Below are 23732 nucleotides of genomic sequence, written 5' to 3' on the forward strand. Positions count from 1 at the left end.
GATAGAGATAGAGATAGAGATAGAGATAGAGATAGGGATAGGGATAGGGATAGGGATAGGGATAGGGATAGGGATAGGGATAGGGATAGGGATAGGGATAGGGATAGGGATAGGGATAGGGATAGGGATAGGGATAGGGATAGGGATAGGGATAGGGATAGGGATAGGGATAGGGATAGGGATAGGGATAGGGATAGGGATAGGGATAGGGATAGGGATAGGGATAGGGATAGGGATAGGGATAGGGATAGGGATAGGGATAGGGATAGGGATAGGGATAGGGATAGGGATAGGGATAGGGATAGGGATAGGGATAGGGATAGGGATAGGGATAGGGATAGGGATAGGGATAGGGATAGGGATAGGGATAGGGATAGGGATAGGGATAGGGATAGGGATAGGGATAGGGATAGGGATAGGGATAGGGATAGGGATAGGGATAGGGATAGGGATAGGGATAGGGATAGGGATAGGGATAGGGATAGGGATAAGGATAGGGATAGGAATAGGGATAGGGATAGGGATAGGGATAGGGTTAACATCAACAAGATTAAAAAAAAAAAAAAAAAAAATTTAGCGCATGCGTACAAAGTATTGCGCTCCGAGTAGCATATGGCTGCATAGAGCGCATTGCGCTCTAAGTAGCAACGGCCAAATTTTAATTCCTTTCTAGAAACAAGTTTCCGCCATGCAGGTTTCTTTAATGGCGGTCATTTATAATAATTGTTCTCTAAAATCGATTGTTATCGTTAAAATTTCTTCTCTCTCTTTAATTGATCTATAGAAGACATCTATATTTAACCGAAAAGAGATATCTATGTTTTAATCTTGTTTATACATCTAATATGCGTCTACAATTGGATATAAATAGAATCACTGTAATTAGATCTTTTTTCGATGTCTAGTATACATCTAAAATATACGCATCTACGAAAGATGCAAATTAGAGTAGTTTTAGATGCTTTTGCCTGCTGGGATGACTCAATACAATGAATCTGAAAGTGACGTTTCATAACGTCACTTAGTATGTTAAAGTATATTAAAGCAAAATCGTTAAATTATTCTACCCCGCTGAACTGCAGGATTTCCGAAATAAACACAACCTCTTATGTTTACTGTATATAGTCAAATTTTACGCAATGTTATTTAAATAGAGATAATTCCAATAAAATTATAAGAGAACTTTATACTTCAAAAAATATATATTTCATTTTTCTATTTCGTTTTAATAGTAATAAAAATGGTTAATATATGTTGTGACTAAAAATGGTTAATATATGTGTTGTGACTAAAAATGGTTAATATATGTGTTGTGACTAAAAATGGTTAATATATGTGTTGTGACTAGAAAATGGTTAATATATGTGTTGTGACTAAAAATGGTTAATATATGTGTTGTGACTAAAAATGGTTAATATATGTGTTGTAATGCTAAAAAAAATCAACATTTTCATACTTTCCTGAAGAAAATGATTTGCGAGAACGATGGGTATACTTAGTTAATAGCAAATATTGGGTTCCGTCCAAATATCCAGCTATTTGAGTTGACCAATATCATGACAAGTTTTATTAAATATAGGAAAAGATGCACCTTGAAATGGAATCTTCTTCCTGTTTCAACTATTTAAACTAATAAATAATTAGATAATCGACTATATGGATGCAAATTTTCCCCGAAAAGAATCAGTTTTGTGTAAAGATGAGTCGATAATTTTCAAAATGCTGATAAAAAAATTAATCTTGATTCTCTGACAATATTCGCCAAAAATATTTACATTTAAGAAACTTTAAAACTCTTCATATAAATACGCAATAAAGCGTAAGAAGAAAAGTCAAATACAACTGGGAAAAGACGTAAACATGAAGACTCAACAGCCGCCACTTAAAAAAAAAAAGAATAGGTATCGCAACAGAAAACAGCCAAAAACTATAAAAGCTCAAAAAAGTTTAGGGGTCGTCTTAGGACGGGGATGAGTACTTTCGTCTCTTTTGAAGGAGAGAAGAAGAAAAGAAGGCGAAGTTTTAAAGAGAAAGTTTTCAGAACGTTTTAAGAAGAATTTTAAAAAGAGAGAGAATTTTTAAAGCAGTTCTATAAGCAGTTTATTGAGCAGATTAATAAAAGAAGAAAAGAAGAAAATTTTAATATTGATTAAAGGAGAATAACCAGAAAGTTTCAAATAAATGAGAGATGTTTGTAATAAAATGAAGATATAAAAAAGATGTGCAGTTGATATAAACGGTATTGAACACTGGAAGAAGCGTAAGATATTATTATTTGTATTATATAAACGTTATAAGTAAAAGCGTGCTAACATTTCACACTAATAGAACATTTGTTGAGTTTTATTATATTACAGAATATACTGAGGTCGGTAAATAGAACCCTAGCCCTTTAACAATTAAACCTTGCTCATTCCTTACCAAACTATCCCCAAACCTCACACCATCAACCTTGTCTAAACAAGTAATCCTCACACCATCAACCTTGTTCTCAAGTTCCACATTTACCTTTCACACAACTCTACAAACCATACCTCCCTAATCCCTTACTTTCATCATCACACTACAAATTAAACAATGAATAAATTATTTAAATAAAAACGCTGCCCTCAAATTAGATAGTATTCTTCTCAAGGCAGATTTTCATATTCTGTTTCCTTTATACGTTATACACTAGTTTTACGTCACTCTTCAGTAACAAAAAAACTGTGTATCAAGTGATTTCGTGCTTCTTGTAGATGACATGTATTTGTAAAAAGCAGCCAAATATCAAAGTGGTAAATGTATTGTTGATAAGTGTATTACATAATTCCACCAGTCTAGTTTCAAAGTAAGAGCTGTTATTACGGATTACTATTCAACCAATGTAAATGCCTTTTTTTAGTTTCATAAAGCATATATTGGAGATGGAAAGCTATTTATTTGTCATCCAGTTTATAATGGAGTATTAGAAACATACTTGTTATTTAATATTATCCATTTGATAAAAAAAGAAGAAATTACTTGTTAATGCAAAAAATTAGGTTTGTTTTTCCTTTTCATTTGATTTGTTCAGAGGAAAAGTTGAAGTTCCAGCTGATATAATTCCACTGTGAGATGTTGTTTTCACATCGAATAACATTAGAAAAACAAGAGTCTCACTCAATCAAATCAAACGAAAATTCAAGAATGAAAGTTAAAAATGCAACGTTCTTTAAATTTTCAAACGTAACTACATTAAATAGAGAAGTCCAGACAGCAAAAGAATAAAATTCTAAATTTTAAAATTCAAATTTTTTTCCATCAAAATGGAAAAGAATTTGAATTTTAAAATTTAGAATTTTATTCTTTTGCTGTCAACTATGCCTTTTTGCTCTGATATCTGCAAGTATTCAGTGCTCTTGACTAAGTTGTAAATTTAATTGTCAATTTTATTTCTAAGAAACTTGAATAAATGCGTTTCTGGCCAATCTCTTTTTTTTTTTTCTTTTTTTTTCCATTAAAAATGGACTGAATGATAATCAGCATACTCCAATTTTAGAGAGCAAATCATTATTTTTCGCACGCACATCAGAAATTACGTTTGCTGATTTAGAAAAAGGCATAAAAATATTTTGAAAACCCATATTCAGTGAGGCTCTCTTATCGAGGGAAGGATAAAAGCTCTGATAAAAGCACTGGTCACACGCAATGTAAGTTAAGATTGATCTGATCATCTTAAATCCCTTTAAATACTTTTTGTAAAAATAATAATAAAATGTAATAAAAATAGTAAGTCTTGAAACACAAAACCTTCGAAATAAAACTAGAAAACATATTTGCAGAAAGTACTAAAAACAGCGTATCAAAGAATACAAAACGATATTCTTAGTTGCCAGGGTACTATTTTAAATCTAAAAATCTTAATGCCATTTAATTGGAATTTTCTTTCTCTGACATTTTTAGAATATTTGAAGTACGCGTTTAATCCAAATGATTTTTAAACAGAGGAAATCAACCTTTTAGTAGAAATATCTGACTCAGATTTTGAGAAGAAAATGAAAAGCTGAGACGTGATACATAAACAGATTTGAAATTCTTGTTTGAAACGTTTGTAAGAAAGTAAATAAGAAAGTTTGTAATTTAATGAGATACAAACCTGATCAACAAGAAAAATGCCCTCCTGTAAACAGTAATCACGAAAGCTAACTTGGTCGAAGGATGTCTTTCATCTACTTCCTGATGGGCGCGAGCAAATGGGCTCGCTAAACGAAAAAGATGAAGCGATCACAATTAAATTAGCTGGAATAAGAAAACATAGTTTCTGAAAATTTTTCTTTTAAACAATTTTCAACTGTGGTGTAAACAATTTTTATCAATATAGCTCATTTATTTACTAAGTCAGTCAAGAAAAATTTTTAGATTTAAGATTTGTTAAATTACGCTGCGTTAAAACCTGTTGCTACAAAAATAAAAGGAGCAAATAAAAATGCTTTTAGAGATTAGGAATAGCAATCTTTTTTATGATATTTTACAGATGAACAAACTATATTAGATAAGGGCTATTGGTATTTCAGGATGTGACTTTTAGACCAGTGAGCAAGTAATGCACGTGGCTCACCAGGATTCGGTTAAAGACTGTCTTAATATTTAGTATTGATATGAATTGATGAACGCAGCTAATCTTCTGTTAAATGTTTAATCAGTGTTTTTATATATTTTTTTATGACGACATAAGACATCTTTAGCGTTTGCAAGACTTTGTATGAATATCGATTTTTAAATTTATGATTTTTATTTGCATAATTAAAATTTGCATAATTAAAATTTTTTCAGAAACTTTATTCAGCAGCTGCATTCATATACAAGTCTAAACCATATCTTTTAAATCTGAACTACCATTAAATTCATTTTTTGGAAATCTTGACTTTAAATTGAGACTATTGCAGTATCAGAGAAACTAAAGAGTTTTTAGGATGGATTTAAGGGTTAATTCTAACAATAGAGAATTAAATCAGTTTTTCGCGTGCATTTTTTTAAGAGAACTTTTTGTAGAATTAAGGAGAAATTGGAAACTTTTTAGAATTCAAAAATTTAATGATATTTTATCACTTTTTAAATTTAAAAGGATTATTATACTGAGTTTAATATTGGATTTGAAAACCCGAGAACAGATGTCTGCTTTTTTTGTGAAATACATCAAAGTTTGATAAGAAAAACTATTTAAATGAAACTTTCTAGAGTTTGCTCAGGAATCGTTCACACACTATTTTATCAATTTTTCACCATTTTTAACCTCCCTTCCCCCAATAATCAACGGCATTCATTTGGTAAACCCTCTCCCCAAAATTTTCAGCATCAATTACTGCTTCCCCCTTTCCTAGTTTCCCCCTTTCAAGTTTGTGCTTTTTCATGGCGGCTATTGTTGAAAGAATTTAATTTAAAGAACGAAGCCACGCAAGAACCGATGTGCTCTTAGGTTACCTGGCCAACTATAAATAGTAGGCCGGGTAACCTTTAAGCACAACGTCCTAATCAGCATCTCAAACTCTATGATCAAGTCCTCTTTATCTGATATGATTCTGTTATATCTTTAGGTTTCGGTGCAGTTTATGCTGTCTTTAAGATAATTGGAGTCGTTTGAATTGTAATATAAAAGGCTCATTGTATCTGTCAGTTTCCTGTGAAAGGTGATATGAACTTAGCCATTTTTTTCTTTGTATATTTTGATATCCGTAAAACAGATTAGAAGAAAACTTTTTGGTCAGGCGTATTTAATTCATAAACTTGAAGACTATTCAAATCTTCCACTGATGCATGAAATATAAAAAAATGCCGTCAATCAACCTCTTCTAAGATAAGATGGATCTAGGAAGCTGTTCTATATCCTTAACATCAAACCGTCCAATAAACAGATGTCCCTGTCGTCTGCAAATCGATGTCCCTGTTGTTTGGTAGAAAAATTTGATGGATTATTAGAACGTGAGGAAAGTCAATAAAGGCAATTGATGAACAATGTTTCATTCTAGCAATTTATAATTTATCTTTTCTAATTTTTATATTTTTTTCGATCAGTTTATTTATGTTTAGAAGTTAATTTTTGACAAGGTCCTTCGATTTATATATTTTGGTTATGCATTCCTGTCCGATAATATTTTTTACACTTTTAATTCATAGGTTTCTTTGTCTGGAAAACATACTTCCCCCCCCCCCCCCCCCATGTCACATTTCATAATAATCGTATTAAGATTTGATTGATTTCCTTAATTTAGGGGCAAAGTTGATTTTTTGTTCCGGTTTAAATATACAACTATAATGATTTGTTATAGCAACACGTAGTTATCTTTTTCTATTTATATTTTATAACTCTAATTTGTTCACAATTAAGCATTGTCTTTTTCTTGTTCACAATGATATTCTACGTTTATTTGATTTTTATGTAAATTCCATTTTTACAAAACCATAATTAAAAGTGGTCTAGTGAAACCACTAATTTTGGCTCAGTGTATATTAGCTCTTTCTTTAATTTTTAACCTGTTTTAATGCTTTAAAGTTCCCATTTCTAAGTGGATAGTTATAATTGAAGGTAGGAAACTCAATCTAGCTTTCTCCTCTTATATCTAACCGGTAATAACAACCGTTTTATAATTGAAATTACCAAAATATCCTGTGAAACCGGTCGTTTTCCAGCTGACATTTTAAAAATGTTTTAAAACTGACAACTTTACATAGATCTACTGTATGATTAGTGCTATACCAGTTTAAATATTGACTTTCCGTCCCGCATTAATATTAGTTTCAAAATTTACTATTCTAAATGGATTAAACTCCTTTTTGAGCTATTCAATTCGAGCCTAATTTTAGTATTTTAAGCCTACGTCAATATTCGTTTTAAACTTGACACTTCTGTGTATATTTTAAAGTCTTTCTGCGTGGTGTAAATTTAATCTAAGTATAATGTTTTTGACCCGTTGCTTAGATACACACGTATTCTTAGGATCGAGAATAGCCCTCTTTTCGACATGCAAGCACATAATTATAGCAACTACAACGAGCTTAAGCCAGATGTTTCAAAAGGTACATATTTCCATTTACCGGTTACCGAGCTCGGGCAATCCAAAGAATTAAACTGATTTTAAGTCATTTTTTTGAAATCCAAAACCCACTTTCTAAAAATAATTTTTTAAGAAGTATTTTATTTTAAAGAAATAATTTAAAAAAAATCTTTTTAATAGATAACTTAATGATAAAAAGATTTTTAAAACCAGTTTTTAAATAAAATTTTGATATCTGTGTCAGAATGAAATTTTACATCGGAAAGGTCTGTAATACACGATGACAGTTCACAGATCTCAATATTTTTCGTTTTAGCTAAGTCTTTTTCTTTTTTTCCAGTTTTTTATCACCTAAAATGATAAAAAAAAAAAAAAAAAAAAAAAACCACATTATTTTAAATACACAACCTGTATAATGGTGGTTTTTTATATTTTGTGTTTTAGAACTGTAATATATTAGATTATCTATATATAATATTTACATTGTCTATATAATATTTAGTTTAACGATTATAGTAGTATACATGCAATGTTTTGTTGAAAATTCTGAATTGTGACTACATAAAACCGCCTATAAAACTAAAAGGAAAAAATTGAATGCATTTACATAATTTCAGTTAAAAAAATCATACAAGAAAATACTTAGAATGGATTTTTCTTCAACTTGAGTTATTACAATAATATTTAAAACTTAATCAAAATCTTCAGAATGGTAAAATTTTCAGATAATTTTTAAAACAAGAAGCTAGCACTTAAAAATTTAACGTTTATGTCATAAGATGGGCAAATAGAATGGGTATGAGAAAATAACATCTTTTTATTTTACCAAAAGCCTGCGCAAAAAGTGAGATATAACAGGCAAGATGGTGTTGATCATAAAACTATTACTCACAATCATTGAAACATAAATCAGTAAAAATGAAATATAGGATTGAAATATAGGGTAAACATAGGGTTGCTTGAAGCTCAATGAGTTAAATATGAAATAAAACTTTATTAATAGTTTTTAACGACAGTTATTAAGTAAGGGCTTGTTGTCCCCCACTTCATGCCCTCTCTCACCATCTCCCTTCCCCGATCCAGCAACTCAAATTAGAAAAATTCCCGATTTTTTCTAGTCTGAGTTGCAACTTCAAATTAGAAAAATGCTTTTAGAAATCTGTATTGGGTTTATCAAGTAGGGGAAGCATTTAATAAATTTACAATAGCAAGTTTAGATTACCTCAAAGTCACTGACTAAAGAATGGTTTTAGCCTTTAGTTAGAAAACTTATAGAGAATAAACGTTAGAAAAATAATATAGAAAAAGTAGCCCCCCCCCCCCAGGTTAATAAAGTTTAAGTTCAGTTAAGATTGGTTGCTTGAAGCTTAATCAGTTAAATATAAAAAAAAATTTTTTTTGTTTTTAAAAAAATCTTAATGTTGTTCCCCTTTTTATGCCCACTCTCACCGTCTTCCTTCCCCGTTTCTGCCGTTTTTGGAAGCAATTTCAAATTACATAAATGCTTTTAGAAATATAAGGTGGGTTCATCAAGTAGTGAAACATTAAATAAAATTACAACAACAAGTTTAGGATCGAATATAAATTTTAAATTTCCATATTCATCAGTTGTTCATTGAGTAATATAAATGAACAACTTATGAGCAACTTTAAAACTGGAATTAAAAGGGAATGAGTTATCCTTAGCGCAATTTATGTTTTACACTTTTCTCAGTTTCGATAAAAAATCAAATCCACGTAACTGAAAAAAACTGAACAAATCTTTTTTACAAAACCCGTGTTATGTTTTTAAACAACAACAAAAAACTGCATTTAAAATGCTGTCTGGTCTTTTTTTTATTTCTTTAAGTTTGTTGGGTTTTTGCAACAACAAACTGATCAGCTTTCACTTGTTCCCATTTGTCATTCGGCAAAGTAACAAGGACAGGTTTTCGATCAAAGTTCAGCTCAACCACGTTTCCTCGATTCGTGTAACCATAAACCAATTGTGTTTTGTTGCTGTAGCCAATTACTTCGTAGAATTGGGTTGGAAGAACTGAAAGTTTAAAATGAATTTGATAACCTGTTTCACAAAGTTAGAGTATTGAAAGAAACAAATACAGTCAAATACCATTAAATGTTTATAATATCGATAAAGTACTAATGATAAAAATATAAATAATTTTAATAATAAAAAAATATTGATGTATATAAATGTTCCATTATCTTTTTATGTTAAGGACACCTTTTGTTAAAAGTTCACAAACCAGCAATTGTAAGTATTGATTATATTTAACAATTATGTGTTATTTTTTTAACACAAACACTGGTCAACCACGTGTTTCCAATAGCAAATTTAAATTAATAACGAGACATAACGAGACACGAAGTAAGAAGTTCACAAATCAGTAATGTTAAAAAATCAAAAAAGAATTCTAAAATCTGTTTTTTGCTTTGTAAATTTGTTAAAATTAAAAGCAGTTGCCGGCTTCTATCCCTCATAATTGAATGGTAGATTGTCTAGCGATGTACCCACAATTTTCAAACATCAAACTTCAAACTTACAAGCTTTCTCCTTAGAAAATGTACGAAATATCTATTTTGAACCTAAGTCTATGTTTTGTAAGTATTTGGATAAAATTTGTTAATTTAGGTTTGGACCAAGTTACAAAAATTGCTTAATTAGGAAAAAAAGTATTCGTAAAAGCAAACTATTGTCTTCTATGCAACCTTTTTAATGTTGATTTGAAATCTCCAAAGCTTTTTATTTGTGTTAATTTTTATTAAAAAAGTTTAAAGTTACTTCAAAAAGCAATTGGTAAGATTTTCCTATTTTCTTTTCATTTATTTTCTACTTGATTACTGTATTCAGTTGTATCTTGTAAAAAATAGTGTGCAAATAATTTTAACTATTTCATAACATTGGGAAATTATGATGCAAAACAATTTTAGTCAATTCTGTCGATGTTTAGTTTTACAACATAGTATATTAGATATTATATAATATTATATAATACTAAATAATGTTATAATAAAATGTCTTATGAGAAATTGTCATGACGCCACTTTTTTGCATAAGAAACTTTCTGAACCGGATTTTAAAAATCATTTTTCTATTCCGGGACAACTGTTTAGCCTCATTAGTTTCCTGTTTCCTTGCGCACACCTTAAATGTCCCGATGACTTTCTCTCAACGGGATACACCTTAATGGATTGTCCCGTTTTGTCTCGATTGAAAAAAATAACGAGACGCAGAAGCTAAATTGTTGTTAAATTTCAAGACACAAAAAAAGTTTAAATGAAGTAGAGCACATACATGTGATACGTCCAGATTTTTTTTCACGTTGATAGCAAGAGCTTTGTTGTCTGAAAATGATATTTTGAATGTAAAATAATCATCTCAAGGATTTATTAACATGTATAAAAATTAAATATGAATATTGCTTTATACGTGTATCCATTAACACAATAAATAATAGTATATTTTTTATTGGAGGTATTTTTCTTTGGAGTGTTGTAAGTGCGGAATATATCTGTATAACATATGAGTATAATTTAGAAATATATATGTAATTCTTGTATTATATATGTGTGTGTGTGTGTGTGTGTAGGTGTATATATATATATATATATATATATATATATATATATATATATATATATATATATATATATATATATATATATATATATATATATATATATATATATATATATATATGTATATGAATTGAATGCTGACATCTTGTATAAGAGTGTATGTTATATTAATAAAAAAACATCAAATAGTACTTATTCTTCAAATACAAGTAATAATTGATAATCGCTGAATTATGGTTACCAGCATCATCAGCTCGTAAAATTATTTGAAGTTAAAAAACCAGTATAAAATTAAATGACGTCAATAGTAAAATGACTCAAGAGCCTCAATGACCTTTCGATCAAACTTTTTTGTCTTTTTAATTTGAGAGTTTTAGTTTCCTCCCAGTTAATTTCTTCTGAACACGATTTACTATGTAAGGCTATTGCAGACTGATGATTTAGGTTCGTTATTGCGTGGTAATTTAGATTTGTTTTTACACATTAGTAGTGATCTTAAATTAGGATTAGATTTAAAAACTACTCTATATCCAACTTTTCTAAATATTTTTCTTAATTTTGGGGACAGTGATGGTATTTACGGTAATAATACTGTATGAAGGGTGTCATACTCGGATTGAATTTTATTTTCCTTGGTAGAACGTTTTTTACTAACTTGGTTTGCAAAACTTACCAGTTGACTTTTGTCGTAACCATTTTCATTGAGTTGAGAATTAGAAAAGTGTCATTTTATAAGTGTAAATAACTGCATATGGAGAAAGTTCGAAAACGTAACCTTTAAATACCTCGCTTAAAACTTTGTTGTCGCATTTGAATGAGGCCTAGTTTGAATATTCGTAACGGCTTCTTTGGTGTAAACTTTAAGCTCGTAATTACCTTTGATGTTATTCATTACTGTTACATCAAAAAAGTTCAAAGTTTTATTTTCGTTTTCGATTGTGTATTGTATAGCAGGATGCTATTAATTGATAATAAGCTAAAATTGCTCTGCTTCCTAAACTTTTGAGAATCTAGCATGACTATCATCAACATATCTTAGATAGTGTTTGAAATCAAGAGGAGGGTTTAATATTTTTGCAACTTTAAAAGCATTTTTTTTGTGGTATTGTAGAAAAGATTCCGCCAGTAAGACCATGAACGAAAGCCCAATTGGACCAAATTTTCTAGCTCATGAATTTCCTCGTTTCACTGGAAGTAACATTGATGTAAACAAAGCTCTTTCAACTTTATCGTTTCTGATTTAGTAAGCTTGGTAGAGTATTTGTAGGAATCATTTTTATTTAATTGATCTAAAGAAATCCAAGAAGCTTCTTTAAGTGGATAGAGGTTTAATACATCAAATGAAACTTGAACCTCATTTTTTTCTATATTCCATGAGCTGGCTTTGTTAATAGTCAAAAGAATTTTTCAACCGTTTAAATCTAATCCTAATTTAAGATCACTGCTAACGTGTAAAAACAAATTTAAATTACCACGCAATACCCAATCTAGAACTTATTTATTTGAATGTAACTATTTAAAAAAATACGTTGACAAAACGAAGTTACATATAAGAACTCGAACCCAACAACATCAAAAAAGCTTAAACTAAGCAAACATCATCAGTCTGCAATAGCCACACATAGTAGTCAGTCTGCAATAGCCACACATAGTAAATCGTGTTCAGATAAAATTTACTGGGAGAAAACTAAAACTCTTAAATTAAAAAGACAAAAAAGTTTGATCGGTAGGTCCATGAGGCTCTTGATATACAGAGACACCATTTTCCCCTCTAAGTGGCAGTATTAAGGTGAGTTTCCACTCATCCGTTTTTGCCACGGGAAAGGGATGGGAAAATTAATCACTTGAGCATGCGCAGTGATTAGTTTTCAAAATAAAAGTACAAACTGCGCACGCTCACGTGATTAATTTTCCTTTCCTTTTCCCTTTCCCGTAGCAAAAACGAATGAGTGGAAACTCACCTTTAATCTCGATAACGGCCAATTTGTTAAAACTAAATTTCGGGCTCCATTTTTCAAGTTTTTAAGTAAAGATAAAAAAGACAGAAGTCAATCAACTATTGACTTCAGTTAATTTTAAACTATTTTTTTAACTTAAAATAATTTTACGAGCTGATGATGCTGGTAACCATAATCCAGCGAAAACTGTTGTTAAGACAAACAACAATTCACAAAATAATAACTTTCAACTATTTCACTATGTTGAGAGATTTTTCTAACACTTTGTAACTAAGACACCAAAAAGTTCCAAAGAAAACCTTTTACCTTTTTTTTATAGCTTTGCAGACATATTGGTAACGGAGAGTGTCAAATGCAATTCCATTTTCATTGTTAAAAATCCAGTTGGGATAAATACGCATATTATCTAACATAAAGCAAATTTAATTTTGCGCTAAAAATGGAAACATCATTTGATAACTCTCTGTCTTTTACCACTCCTTAATGAGGAAAGTAATCTGTAAAATTATTTAGATTAGAATAGAAAAATTTAAATATTTTTAAACACTCCTCTTAATTTAAACCTAATATAACTGATGAGCACCTTTATTCTGTAACCTCACATGTGATTTTTGAAAAGCAAACATTTTGCCTGCCAACTTGGGTACATCATTTTCAAACTCTTTATGAGAATATCAGCCTTAGCTGTAAAAGCTGTATTTCCCACACGTGCATTAACATCAAATAACAAGGAAAACTTCAGGATTGCATCAATTTAAAGTTGGGTAAATGAAAATTAAAAAAAACGAAAACTTAAAAGCGAAATGTTTTTTACAATTAGAGAAGTGAATCTAGTACTTATCCAAATTAACATAAATAAGTTAAAAGTAAAAAAAAGAAAGGAAATAGTACTATTGGTTTTATGGTGTATAAATAACATCGAGCTGTGACGTTTATACGCAATATTAACAACACAACTTTGGAATTGCATCAAACTGATCAAAAACTCTGAAAGATGAAGCACTATCAGAGTTTTTTTTTTTTTTTAAAAAAAGCAACAACCTTCAAAAGTTTTTCTTACATAAATCATGATATACGATTCTGTTTGAACTGTTGAAGGTACCATGCTCAAATCATCCAACAAAACTTTCATGAAAATTAACTCACGTTGATGATTTAAGTGGATGGCTACATTTTCAAGATCGACAACACACATGGTGTTTTTCTCCAAACGAAAGTTAATATAGTAAATGTTGCTGAAGATTCAAATATTAAATAATAAAATAAGTATTCAGATTCGCGAAAACGTAGAATAATTAATCTTTTAATTTAAAAAAAAAAAAAAGTTATCAGAATTGTTAAACTTAATTTAAAGTTTAATTAATTACAAAATGTATATTTAAGTTATACAAATGTAAAATAAATTTTGCTAATCAAACCAAAAATTATTCTTAAATATAAAAGGACGTTAACCTACTTGGTGACATTGCTTGAAGAGTAACTAATCAGAGAACAGTTTTTTGCTGGGCGTAAAATCATAAAAGAAGTTAGTCTAATCGAAATTGAATTAAATGTGGATAAAACTAAGGCAACCCACACTCTAAATTAAAAAGTGTAAAATTACACCGTTTTGGTGTTAATATAGCCTCAAATAGTGTTTATTGAAAATAATTTAAGCTAAAGTTGTAAATTTACACCGTTTTGGTGTAATTATACACTCTAAAGGTGTATTTTTATTAAAACGGTGTAAAATAACACCTTCTTTATTAACTACACCGTTTCAAAAAGGTGTAAAATTTAAATAATGTAACATTTTTCTATTTTTACACCGTTTTTAATAGAACGGTGTAAAACGGTGTAAAGCTGTTTTACACCGTTTTTCAAAATAAAAATCTCAGTTTTACACCGTTTTATTAAAAGGTGTAAAACGGTGTAAAAGTAGAAAAACTTAAAATTTCATTAAAAAGTGTAAAATTACACCGTTTTGGCGTTAATATAACCTCAAACGGTGTTTATTGAAAATGATTTAAGTAAAAGGTGGAATTTTACAACGTTTTAGTGTAATTATACACTCTGGAGGTTTAATTTTATTAAAACGGTGTAAAATAGCACCTTTTTTTAATCTCTACACTGTTTTAAACTGTGTAAAATTTGAAATATGTGACATACTTTTGAAGGGCGAATGGAAATTGATGAAGATGAAATGCTTCATGAACTGGAACCTAATACCCAACTTATTTTATGTAGTTCTTTAGATGGTTAGTTTTTTTTATCTGGGTTAATAATGGATAAAAACAAGTGTTTTCATCTAGTTTATATAATATAATGTATATTTTTTATTATCACACTTTTGAAATAATTTCTCAGGTAATATACCAACTTTTGATTAAATTGAGTGTTAATTTATAATCATATCATTATTTCAATGAATGACATTGTATTATTTATTAATATTAACATGTTTCTGTTATTTAAAAGTGATTAAATTGGAAATCATTTAAAATGATTTTAATGACATTATCTTAAAAGTATAAGCCAATACAATTTTAATTATAAATTAAATATATATTAAATTTATTCAATGCATGTTATTTTCTATTAATAATATCAATATAATAAAGAAAATATATTCACTTTCTAAAAATTCAAAAAAAAAAAAAAAAAAAAATTCAAAAACTGTTGTTTTTATCAACTATAAAATTTTATTTCTGTTGAATTTTAATACAAGAGTGATTTTTCTTTGCATTTGCAATCCTTTATTTAGTAATGTTGGAATTTATAATTTATAAAATTTTAAATTTGGGTACCAATACTGTTCAAACGGTATGGATTAGGTCTGGGTACGGCACTGATAACCATAAAAATGAGCTGAACTAATTATCATGTCTGTTACTTTTTTAAAAGTTGTAGTTCTTTTAATTCTTGATGATAAACAATTTATAATTATTTTAGAAAAAGAATCTGCATTTAAAGAAACAAATAATTATTTTATTTTTTTAGTGATCTACCAATGCACTGCTGTCCATACTGCTTTTTCAAGTGCATAAATGAAAGAAAACTCTGTGGTCACATATATCACTTCCATCCTATGCAAAAATATAAATCCCATGTTTGCTATCAGCAATTTTCGTGTTATAGCTCATTAACATCACATTCATCAAGAAAGCATAAAATTAATCTGACTAATCTACCATTTACAAACATGCGTGATCCACTCTTGTATGAAGATATTACTATTAATGCAACTGAAAATCTAATTATGGAAGCAGAAAGTTTAGTTGTATAACCGTCTTATGAAAAGCTCTTTTGTGACTTGAAGCTGAAATTTACTTGCAGGAAGTTTGTTCCTGAAACCACTTTCAATGAAATTTTATCAGACTTATGCATGATAAAAGACTTCAATGAGATCATGGGTCCATCTATTGTAACATGTTCAGTTAAATCAAAGTATGAATCTCTGTTAAAGAATGAATTTTCTTATATAATTCCTGAAAAAGTTTTTCTTTCAAGTTCAGAAAAACACTACATTTATGTTCCAATCAAAGAAAATCTCAAACAATATTTGTCTTCAGCTGATATGATTGAACAGTTAGAATTATCTGCAATAAAGAACGCAAATTTAATAACAAATCCTCCAAAAATGGTAAGTTACTTCAGCAGAATACGTTTTTTGCCATCCATCCAGAAAGTATAGGAATCATATTATACTCAGATGATTTTGGATCTAATTCAAACCCTTTGCGGCAACAAACTCAAAAAAAACACAAGACATTCTGTCTTTATTTTTGTATTATAAATTAGCAAAAAAAGTATAGAAGTCAGTTAAAGCATCACAATCTTGTTCTGTTATCTTCAGCAAGACACATAACAGAATTTGGCCTTCCAGCTATTCTTAAAGTATTCATAAATGACTTAAATGATTTACAAACAAATGGTGTGTATATACAGAATAAACATTACCCTGTATGTTTTGTTAGCTTTCTTGGAGATAACTTAGGATCTCATCTCATTGGTGGTTTTACATGTGGTTTTAACTCTTCTAGACCATGTCATTATTGTATGATAACTAAACCCAGATTGAAAACATTATTTGCATCAAAAGATTGTATTTTACGAACTGTCAGTAATCATAATGCTATAGTAAAAAAGGTTCAGGAAGATGCTTCTTTGAGTACTGCTTATGGTGTTGTCTGTTGTTCACCGCTTCACTGTCTCAAGAATTTTCACCCTGTTCTATCTCTTCCTCCTGACATTATGCATGATCTACTTGAAGGATGTTGCCCGAAGGAGATGAAGTTAATATTGAATTATGCAGTTGAAAGCAAGTTCATAACTTGGAAACAGATCAATACTTGGATGAATACATTTCAATTCAGGTGCTGATAAAACAAATAAACCTTGGCCTGTGGTGAAAAAAGAAATTAAGGGCAAAGCAGTTCAAATATGGTGTTTTATGAGATTATTTGGTGTTCTCTTTGCTGATTACTTTCCCAAAAGTGATCCAGTCTTGAGTACATGGAAGCTTTTGCGTCAGTTAGTGGATATTAGTTTTGCACCATCATTTGACATAGAACAACTACCAAAGTTCAAGGAAATATGTGAAAGACACTTGGTATCAGTGATGGAAAATTTTCCCAATAGTTCTGTATCACCAAAACAACATTATACAGTGCATTACCCTCATCTTCTTGAGCAGCACGGAATCCTCAGTGTGGCTTCTTGTTTGCGTTTTGAAGGAGACCATCAGGTGCACAAGAAGTTTGCGTCAAACTCAAAGAACTTTAAAAATATCCAATACACAATGGCATGCAAATTTCAAAAAAGGGCAGCATATGATCGAACAAGAAATAATTTTGTTGATAAAGAAATTTTTCTTAAAGGAACTACAGAAATTGATGTGTCTTCTCTTCCATTTCTTGTCAAGCAAGTCTTTAACACAAACTGGCCTGAGCTTACTAAAACAATTTATGCTGAGTCTGCAAGTTATAATTCTATTTTTTACCGAATTGGTGACTGTGTACTTCTTAGGCCTCAGGAGTTTGCTAGCATTATTGCTATTTACAAGTGTAGTTCAACAATATTCTTACAGTGTCAACTATGTTCTACAGTTGAATATGATGAACACATTCAAGCTTTTCACATAATTAGATTGTCAAAATACATTTTTGTAACAGTCGACGACTTACATGACCATCATCCATTGCCAATATACTTGATTAAAGAACGTGATATAGTTGTGGCAATATATTTTTACTGTGCTATATAAATGAACTTCTTTGTATTAATTGTAATGATTTAGTGATTCACAATCCATTGAAATAAAGCCTTTTTATTTATTAGTTTGATATATTGTTTAAACATTAAATTAAAGTATGTATTGTTATTTCTTATTATTTTTTCCTGTTTTTCTGTATTTTGTATTTTTTCAGCAAAGCTTGTACCTCCAGAGCACAATCGTACATGACACTTCTATTTGATGACAGGTTAGTGATTTTCACTTCTCTTTGATTAAATGGTCAATTAATTAGATTAGATCACTACTGTATGATGATAGATTACAAAAAAAATTGGATATATATGTATATCAAATTTTTAGTCTTCCAAAGCTCTTATTCTATACCAATTATGGTAAATAAAAAATTTACCAAAGCTGACACATTTAATTGCATTGTTTTGTTTTTTATAGTGTAATGGAGGCTGAAAGTACAAGTAACACCGTATTAACTTCACCACCATTGACTTCAAAGAATATTTTAACCCAATAATCTAAAAAAAAATCAAATTTGAGTGTTTATCGTAAGAGGCTTATCTTAGAGCTTCCTGATTTTCCTCCTCAATTTAATGGAGATCAGCCTATCCCAGTCAGTTTAACATCCTTTACAAGATTGCAGATTGTAGATCTGCTTTTTATGTCAATTTGCAAAACCACATTGTTAGTATAATAATATTAATTACAATTTTTAATAATTTGACATTATTTTAAATCAAAGTGCAAAACATAATTTGACCTTATATTATATTGATTTATTTTTTAACAGTAATTATACTTTTTTTTTTTTAAAAGGTATCCTTATCCTGAGGATCTGAGGGCAGTAGTGAATAAAATGCTTCTACGGTATCCAACCCTCATAGACATAAATGGAGATGGCTCGATGTGGTTAAAGTGTCTAACAAATGAGTTTAAGAACTTTAGAAGAAACCTAATGCCAGAAAAAAAAGCTTTTCAGTGCAAGTAAGTAATAAATAAAGTGTAATTATACCAATAGAGTTATTTATCGGAACATTTTTGTGTATCTGGTATTTATTGGCCTCGTAAGTATGTTTTTTTTGCAAAAAATGTCCTGGTCAGCAATTTTTATGAAAAATGGTAAGTACACACATTGACTTAGGGAGAGCATGCAAAGGGGTAGTCTACATATTTTCTGTTTGGGGCAAGATTAGGAATTATTATTAGTATTAGGTTTAGAGTTTAGTATATATGTAAGTATATATATTATATATATATATGTGTATATATATATATATATTTATTTATATATATATATATATATATATAGATTTATATAGATTTATTGATATACATATTTATATGTGTAGGCGTAAAATAAATTCATCTGTTACAACTGTCACACAGAATGCTGATAATGATGGAGAAGATGATTTTAGCTATCAATTTCATGAGCTAGCCATGCTCGCTGAAATGAGGAAATGCGAGCAAGATGTTGATTTTCTTAAAAAGCGTATGCAATATACCTTTCGTCAACGCAAAGAATGGATTTCTATTAGCTTCCCTAAAGTTGCTGATATTATAAAACGTTTTCCAGCAATCATTCATAGCGAGGAACTCTGGCATCAAGAGGTTGAACTGGATGTTGGTCTTGAAGTTCCTACTTGCAGAGCTTTTTTAGCTTCAAATGGACATCTTCTGAGAAAGGCTTTAAAGACACCACAGGTATGTCATAATATAGTTTTTAACTAAACATAATTTTATAACATAACATAATTTTTTTAACATAATTTTTTTTTTGCTTCTTCGAGAAAAGTTTAGCTTGTTTCTATGGTGTTTCTATAACAGTAAATATTAAGTTAATTAAAAATTATGAAATTGTTTATTCATGTATTGAAAAAAGGTGTTTATAAATTTTTTTTAATGATATTTTAGGATTATGATGACGACGACCTTTTGATGGCTATTAATCATTATTTAAATCCTCGCTCTGTTATTGTTAAGCAAAAACCTGAATTGGCCAACATGCAGCCTACAGTCTATCTTGAAGGAGAAGAATATATTCTATGCATTGAAGATGTTGTAGTTGCCCAAAAAAATTATCTTGTTGATATTATACACGCCAAATTATGTTTTTTTTATGCGTTCAACCTGGAATATCCTTCAGGATCAAAATCATTTTGGGAAATGTTGGCAGTTGCGATTTTAAAAAAAAGTCTTCCTTTATCAATAAAGGCAAATCAACTATTAAAATCTTTATTGTAATTGTACGATAAAAACATTTTTATAAACACAGCTTTTTTTTTATGAGTAGAACGTAAGCATGAATGTAGTTTTATGTATTTTATAAATAATATTTTGTGTATATATGTTGTTATCAACACCAAAAATGAACACTAAAACGGTGTAAATTAACCCTTAAAATGTGTGCAGCATGAAATACCAAAACGGTGTAAATTACACTAAAACGGTGTGCATGATGAAATATACTTAAATGGTGTAAATTAACACTAAAACGGTGTGCAGCATGAAATACACCAAAACGGTGCAAATTAACACCGTTTTGGTGTATTTCATGCTGCACACCTTTTTAGTGTAAGTTAACACTTTTAAATTTAGAGTGAACTGATTGTGATTGTTTTCTACTGAATTATCCCCAACCTAGTGCGCAATCACAAACTAAAATTCTTCAACACACATTTTAGTTTTTACTTTTAACGGAAAAAAAGACTGAAATTTTTCAAAAAATTCCTTTTGAAAAAAAAGAAGCCTCAGTTTACATATTTTTATACAACTTTGCATTATTCTGTAATCTCCTATATTATTCTGCAATTTCTTGCGTCAGAAAAATCATTATGCATTTTTCTTAAATTAGTTTTTTGCTTAAGAAATAATATTTAACACAAAAACTTTAAAAACTTCTGATAAAATATGCAAGACCGGAATCTTATTTACATTTCACTTAATCTCGTAAATTGTATAAACTTGTCCATCGTTCGTTTTACCATAGCGTTTATTTAATACTAAATGAACTTTAAAATGATCCAAGATCCAAAATATGATTTTGAAGAAACGTAAATGCTTTCGTAAGATTAGTGTTACCTTGGTAACTATTGCGTAGGAGTTCTCAAACTCCTTTTCCACTTCATTTCCAACAAATGTTTCCAAAACTGAATTCACAGTTTGACTATCACTATTTCTTTGCAAAACTCTTCTTGCGTAGCTGGTTCTAATTGGATTTACACTGCTGACAAAGTTTTTAATCAACATCCTCTTTGAATAAGTGGTAGGATTGTCGATGTTGTCAATGAAAAATATTGAACTACTGCCATTCGTTTCAGAGAAAAATTTAATCCTAATATTGAAAAGCAATAAGTTACCAATTGTGGAATTCATAGTTTGTGGAGTAGCCATTGCATCTGAAATTGAATGAAAAATAATAAATCTAAAACATTATTATGCAATTAGTATATTATTTTGTATTTGTTTATAATAATTAGTAATATAATAAGTAATTAAGTAATGTTCTTGTTTTGTTAACTGATAAAATTTTTTTGTCGTACTTACATATAAAATGAAGTTTGAGCTCCCAGTTTGAGTTGTTTTCAGTTGTTTTACCCATTGAAGTTGTCGTGCAGACACAGGCATTCATATATTTCTGCCGGTGTGCTCCTACATAAACCATCCCAGCCACAAAATCTCGCCAACATCTCTGTGTGCATTCTTTTCTGGTAGAAGTTGTTGATTTCTCAAAATACCCTTCAATATATGAGCTCCAAACTCCGGGTTTATATCCTTCAGTCTGGACTATATAATAAAATTGAGCAGTTTAAATATTTCTAAAAACTGAAACTTTTAACCAAATGTTTAAAATTTGAAGAGTTTATTCCAACAAGTTTTGTTAGATTTAAAACAGTTCGCATGGTTTAGGATCCCTAAAACCCCTTAAATTCCTTTTAAAGTAATTTGCTTTACACTGTAAAACGACAAAGAAATCCAACGTAATTCGATTATTTTTTACTAGAAAAGAAAATAAGTTATATAATTGGAGCCTCTCTGTTTGCCTATTCTTTAATGAAGCAAGTTTTACACAACTAGTTATTTAAGATAAAGGTTAACTGTTGATAGTGAGGCTTATTTTAATAAAAAGGCTGATTGGTTTTAAAGTTGGGTAAAAATGAATTAAGTTTGAAATCTAATTTATAATCTATTAGATAGTAAGCCAGTGTCCAGTGCTTATTAAATGGGAAAAAGAAATTTTTCCTGTTTTTTTTTTTTTTTTAGCTTAACACTGAATCCATATTCTTTCTATAAAAAATTATTTCCAAAAAAATTTTTCCCAAACTCAATTTTCTCTTAACTCTTTCCCTCGTTTGAGCGCATTTTATGATCTAGCAATTCATTTTATGATCCAGCAAATCATTTAATGATCCATAACTTTGTTAAGCGAGTAGCAACTAGATTTTCCACAATAAAAAATTGTTTTGCCAATGGCTATGATAAAAAAAAGTTAAGTAAATTTCGATAAAAAAAAAGGCTATGGTGTAATGTTGAATATTTTTTCCAAATCGTGCAAACAAACCCTTTTATTAAAAAATAATAAGTATGTTAGTAAATGATAATTATTTCTTGTCAGTAGCTGAAATATTTAATTTTAAACACCAGATTTTAAATATCAAAATCTAGCTATCAATTTGTCTTCTTGTTCTGATATCTGCAAGTATTCAGTGCTCTTGAAGTCGCAAAGTCAATTTCATTTCTTAGAATATTGAATTTAGAATAAATAGAATTCTGGAAATTAAGAATAAATGCGATTCTGGCAATTCCGACCTTTTTTTTTATCCCATTATAAATGGACTGAATGATAATCAGCATATTTTAATTTGAATGAGTAAATCATTAATTTTATACCCACTTCGGAAATTACGTATGTTGATTTTAAAAAAATGTAGCATTAAAGTATTTTGAAAGCCCCTTACCTATATTTATGTAATTTTTTCATATTCTCTTATCGGGGGAATGATGAGGGCTCAAATTAAAGCACTGGACACACCCACATATATGCAATAAAGCTTAAAAATATAAACGTTAAAGCTTTACTACTTACTACAATAAATTGCAATACTGAGAAAGAAGATTACTATACTGAGAAAATTGTTGATTTTTTCAAACATTGTTGAAATTAAAAAATTTCTCTATTAAGAACTTCAATTTAAGGTATGAATTACAAATTTTTCTCCTAAATGAACTGATTGAACAAATTAACGTTTTATAAACTTAAAAAATTTATTTTTAACTATGAAAAAGCGGTCATTGATTATTACGATGTGGGATTTCTAGCAATTGAGACTCAAAATAATCAAAAAATCTCTCTCTCTATATATATATTTTATTTATTGTATATTACGCAACGTAAGCTAAGATTAATTTGGCCATCTTAAATTATAAGACCCCTTAAAATATTTCTTGCAAAAAATAATAATAAAAAGTAATAAAAGTAATAAGTCTTGAAGCAAAAAAAACCTTAAAAACAAAACAAAATCACATTTGTAAAAAGTACTAACAACAACGTTAAAACGAAAACAAAACGATATTCTTAGTTACCACGGTACAATTTAAATAGCTAACATCTAAAAATATTAATGCCATGTAATTGGAATTTACTTTCCCTAACTTTACTTTCTTAGAATATTTGAAGCATTGTGTTTAATCCAAATATTTTTAAACAGAGGAAACCAGCCTTTTAGTTGAAATATCTGACTCAGATTTTGAGAAGAAAATGAGAAACTGAGAAACTGAGACGTGATTAGCATAGAAAGATCTCAAAGCGAAACTCATACATAAGCAAATTTGAAATTCTTGTTTAAAGCATGTTTATAAGAATTATAAATAAGAAAGTTTACTATTGCCAAAATCAGTATTGCAAACAATTTTCAACCGTGATGGAAACAGTTTTTATCCGTATGGCTCATTTAT

The 23732-nt window shown here is 29.3% G+C and overlaps 3 protein-coding genes and 1 pseudogene across 4 annotated transcripts in view; 3 read left to right on the forward strand and 1 right to left on the reverse strand.

Annotated features, from left to right (window-relative positions):
- Positions 1 to 23732, forward strand: part of LOC149877800 (uncharacterized) — a 171477-nt gene that overhangs the window by 50711 nt on the left and 97034 nt on the right. The gene's annotated exons all lie outside the window — the stretch shown is intronic.
- Positions 1798 to 12951, reverse strand: LOC149877804 (uncharacterized). The gene is made up of 4 exons (XM_090074246.1): positions 12857 to 12951; positions 10309 to 10358; positions 8882 to 9048; positions 1798 to 1881 (listed from the first exon to the last, which is right to left on the reverse strand). Exons 1-4 carry the CDS (start codon positions 12949 to 12951, stop codon positions 1798 to 1800), a joined length of 396 nt encoding a protein of 131 aa, XP_089930372.1.
- LOC145193792 (uncharacterized) lies at positions 15411 to 17151 on the forward strand (annotated as a pseudogene).
- LOC145196003 (uncharacterized) lies at positions 17288 to 20119 on the forward strand. Its single transcript, XM_090074333.1, has 5 exons — positions 17288 to 18012; positions 18216 to 18461; positions 18594 to 18761; positions 19127 to 19481; positions 19692 to 20119. The coding sequence occupies exons 2-5, from the start codon at positions 18439 to 18441 to the stop codon at positions 20019 to 20021; spliced, it is 876 nt and encodes a 291-aa protein (XP_089930459.1). The 5' UTR covers positions 17288 to 18012; positions 18216 to 18438; the 3' UTR covers positions 20022 to 20119.

This window comes from Hydra viridissima, unplaced genomic scaffold (assembly GCF_058129835.1).
Source record: "Hydra viridissima isolate aposymbiotic clone 2 unplaced genomic scaffold, HvirCarnegie_v1 scaffold_16, whole genome shotgun sequence".
Classification (NCBI taxonomy): domain Eukaryota; kingdom Metazoa; phylum Cnidaria; class Hydrozoa; order Anthoathecata; family Hydridae; genus Hydra; species Hydra viridissima.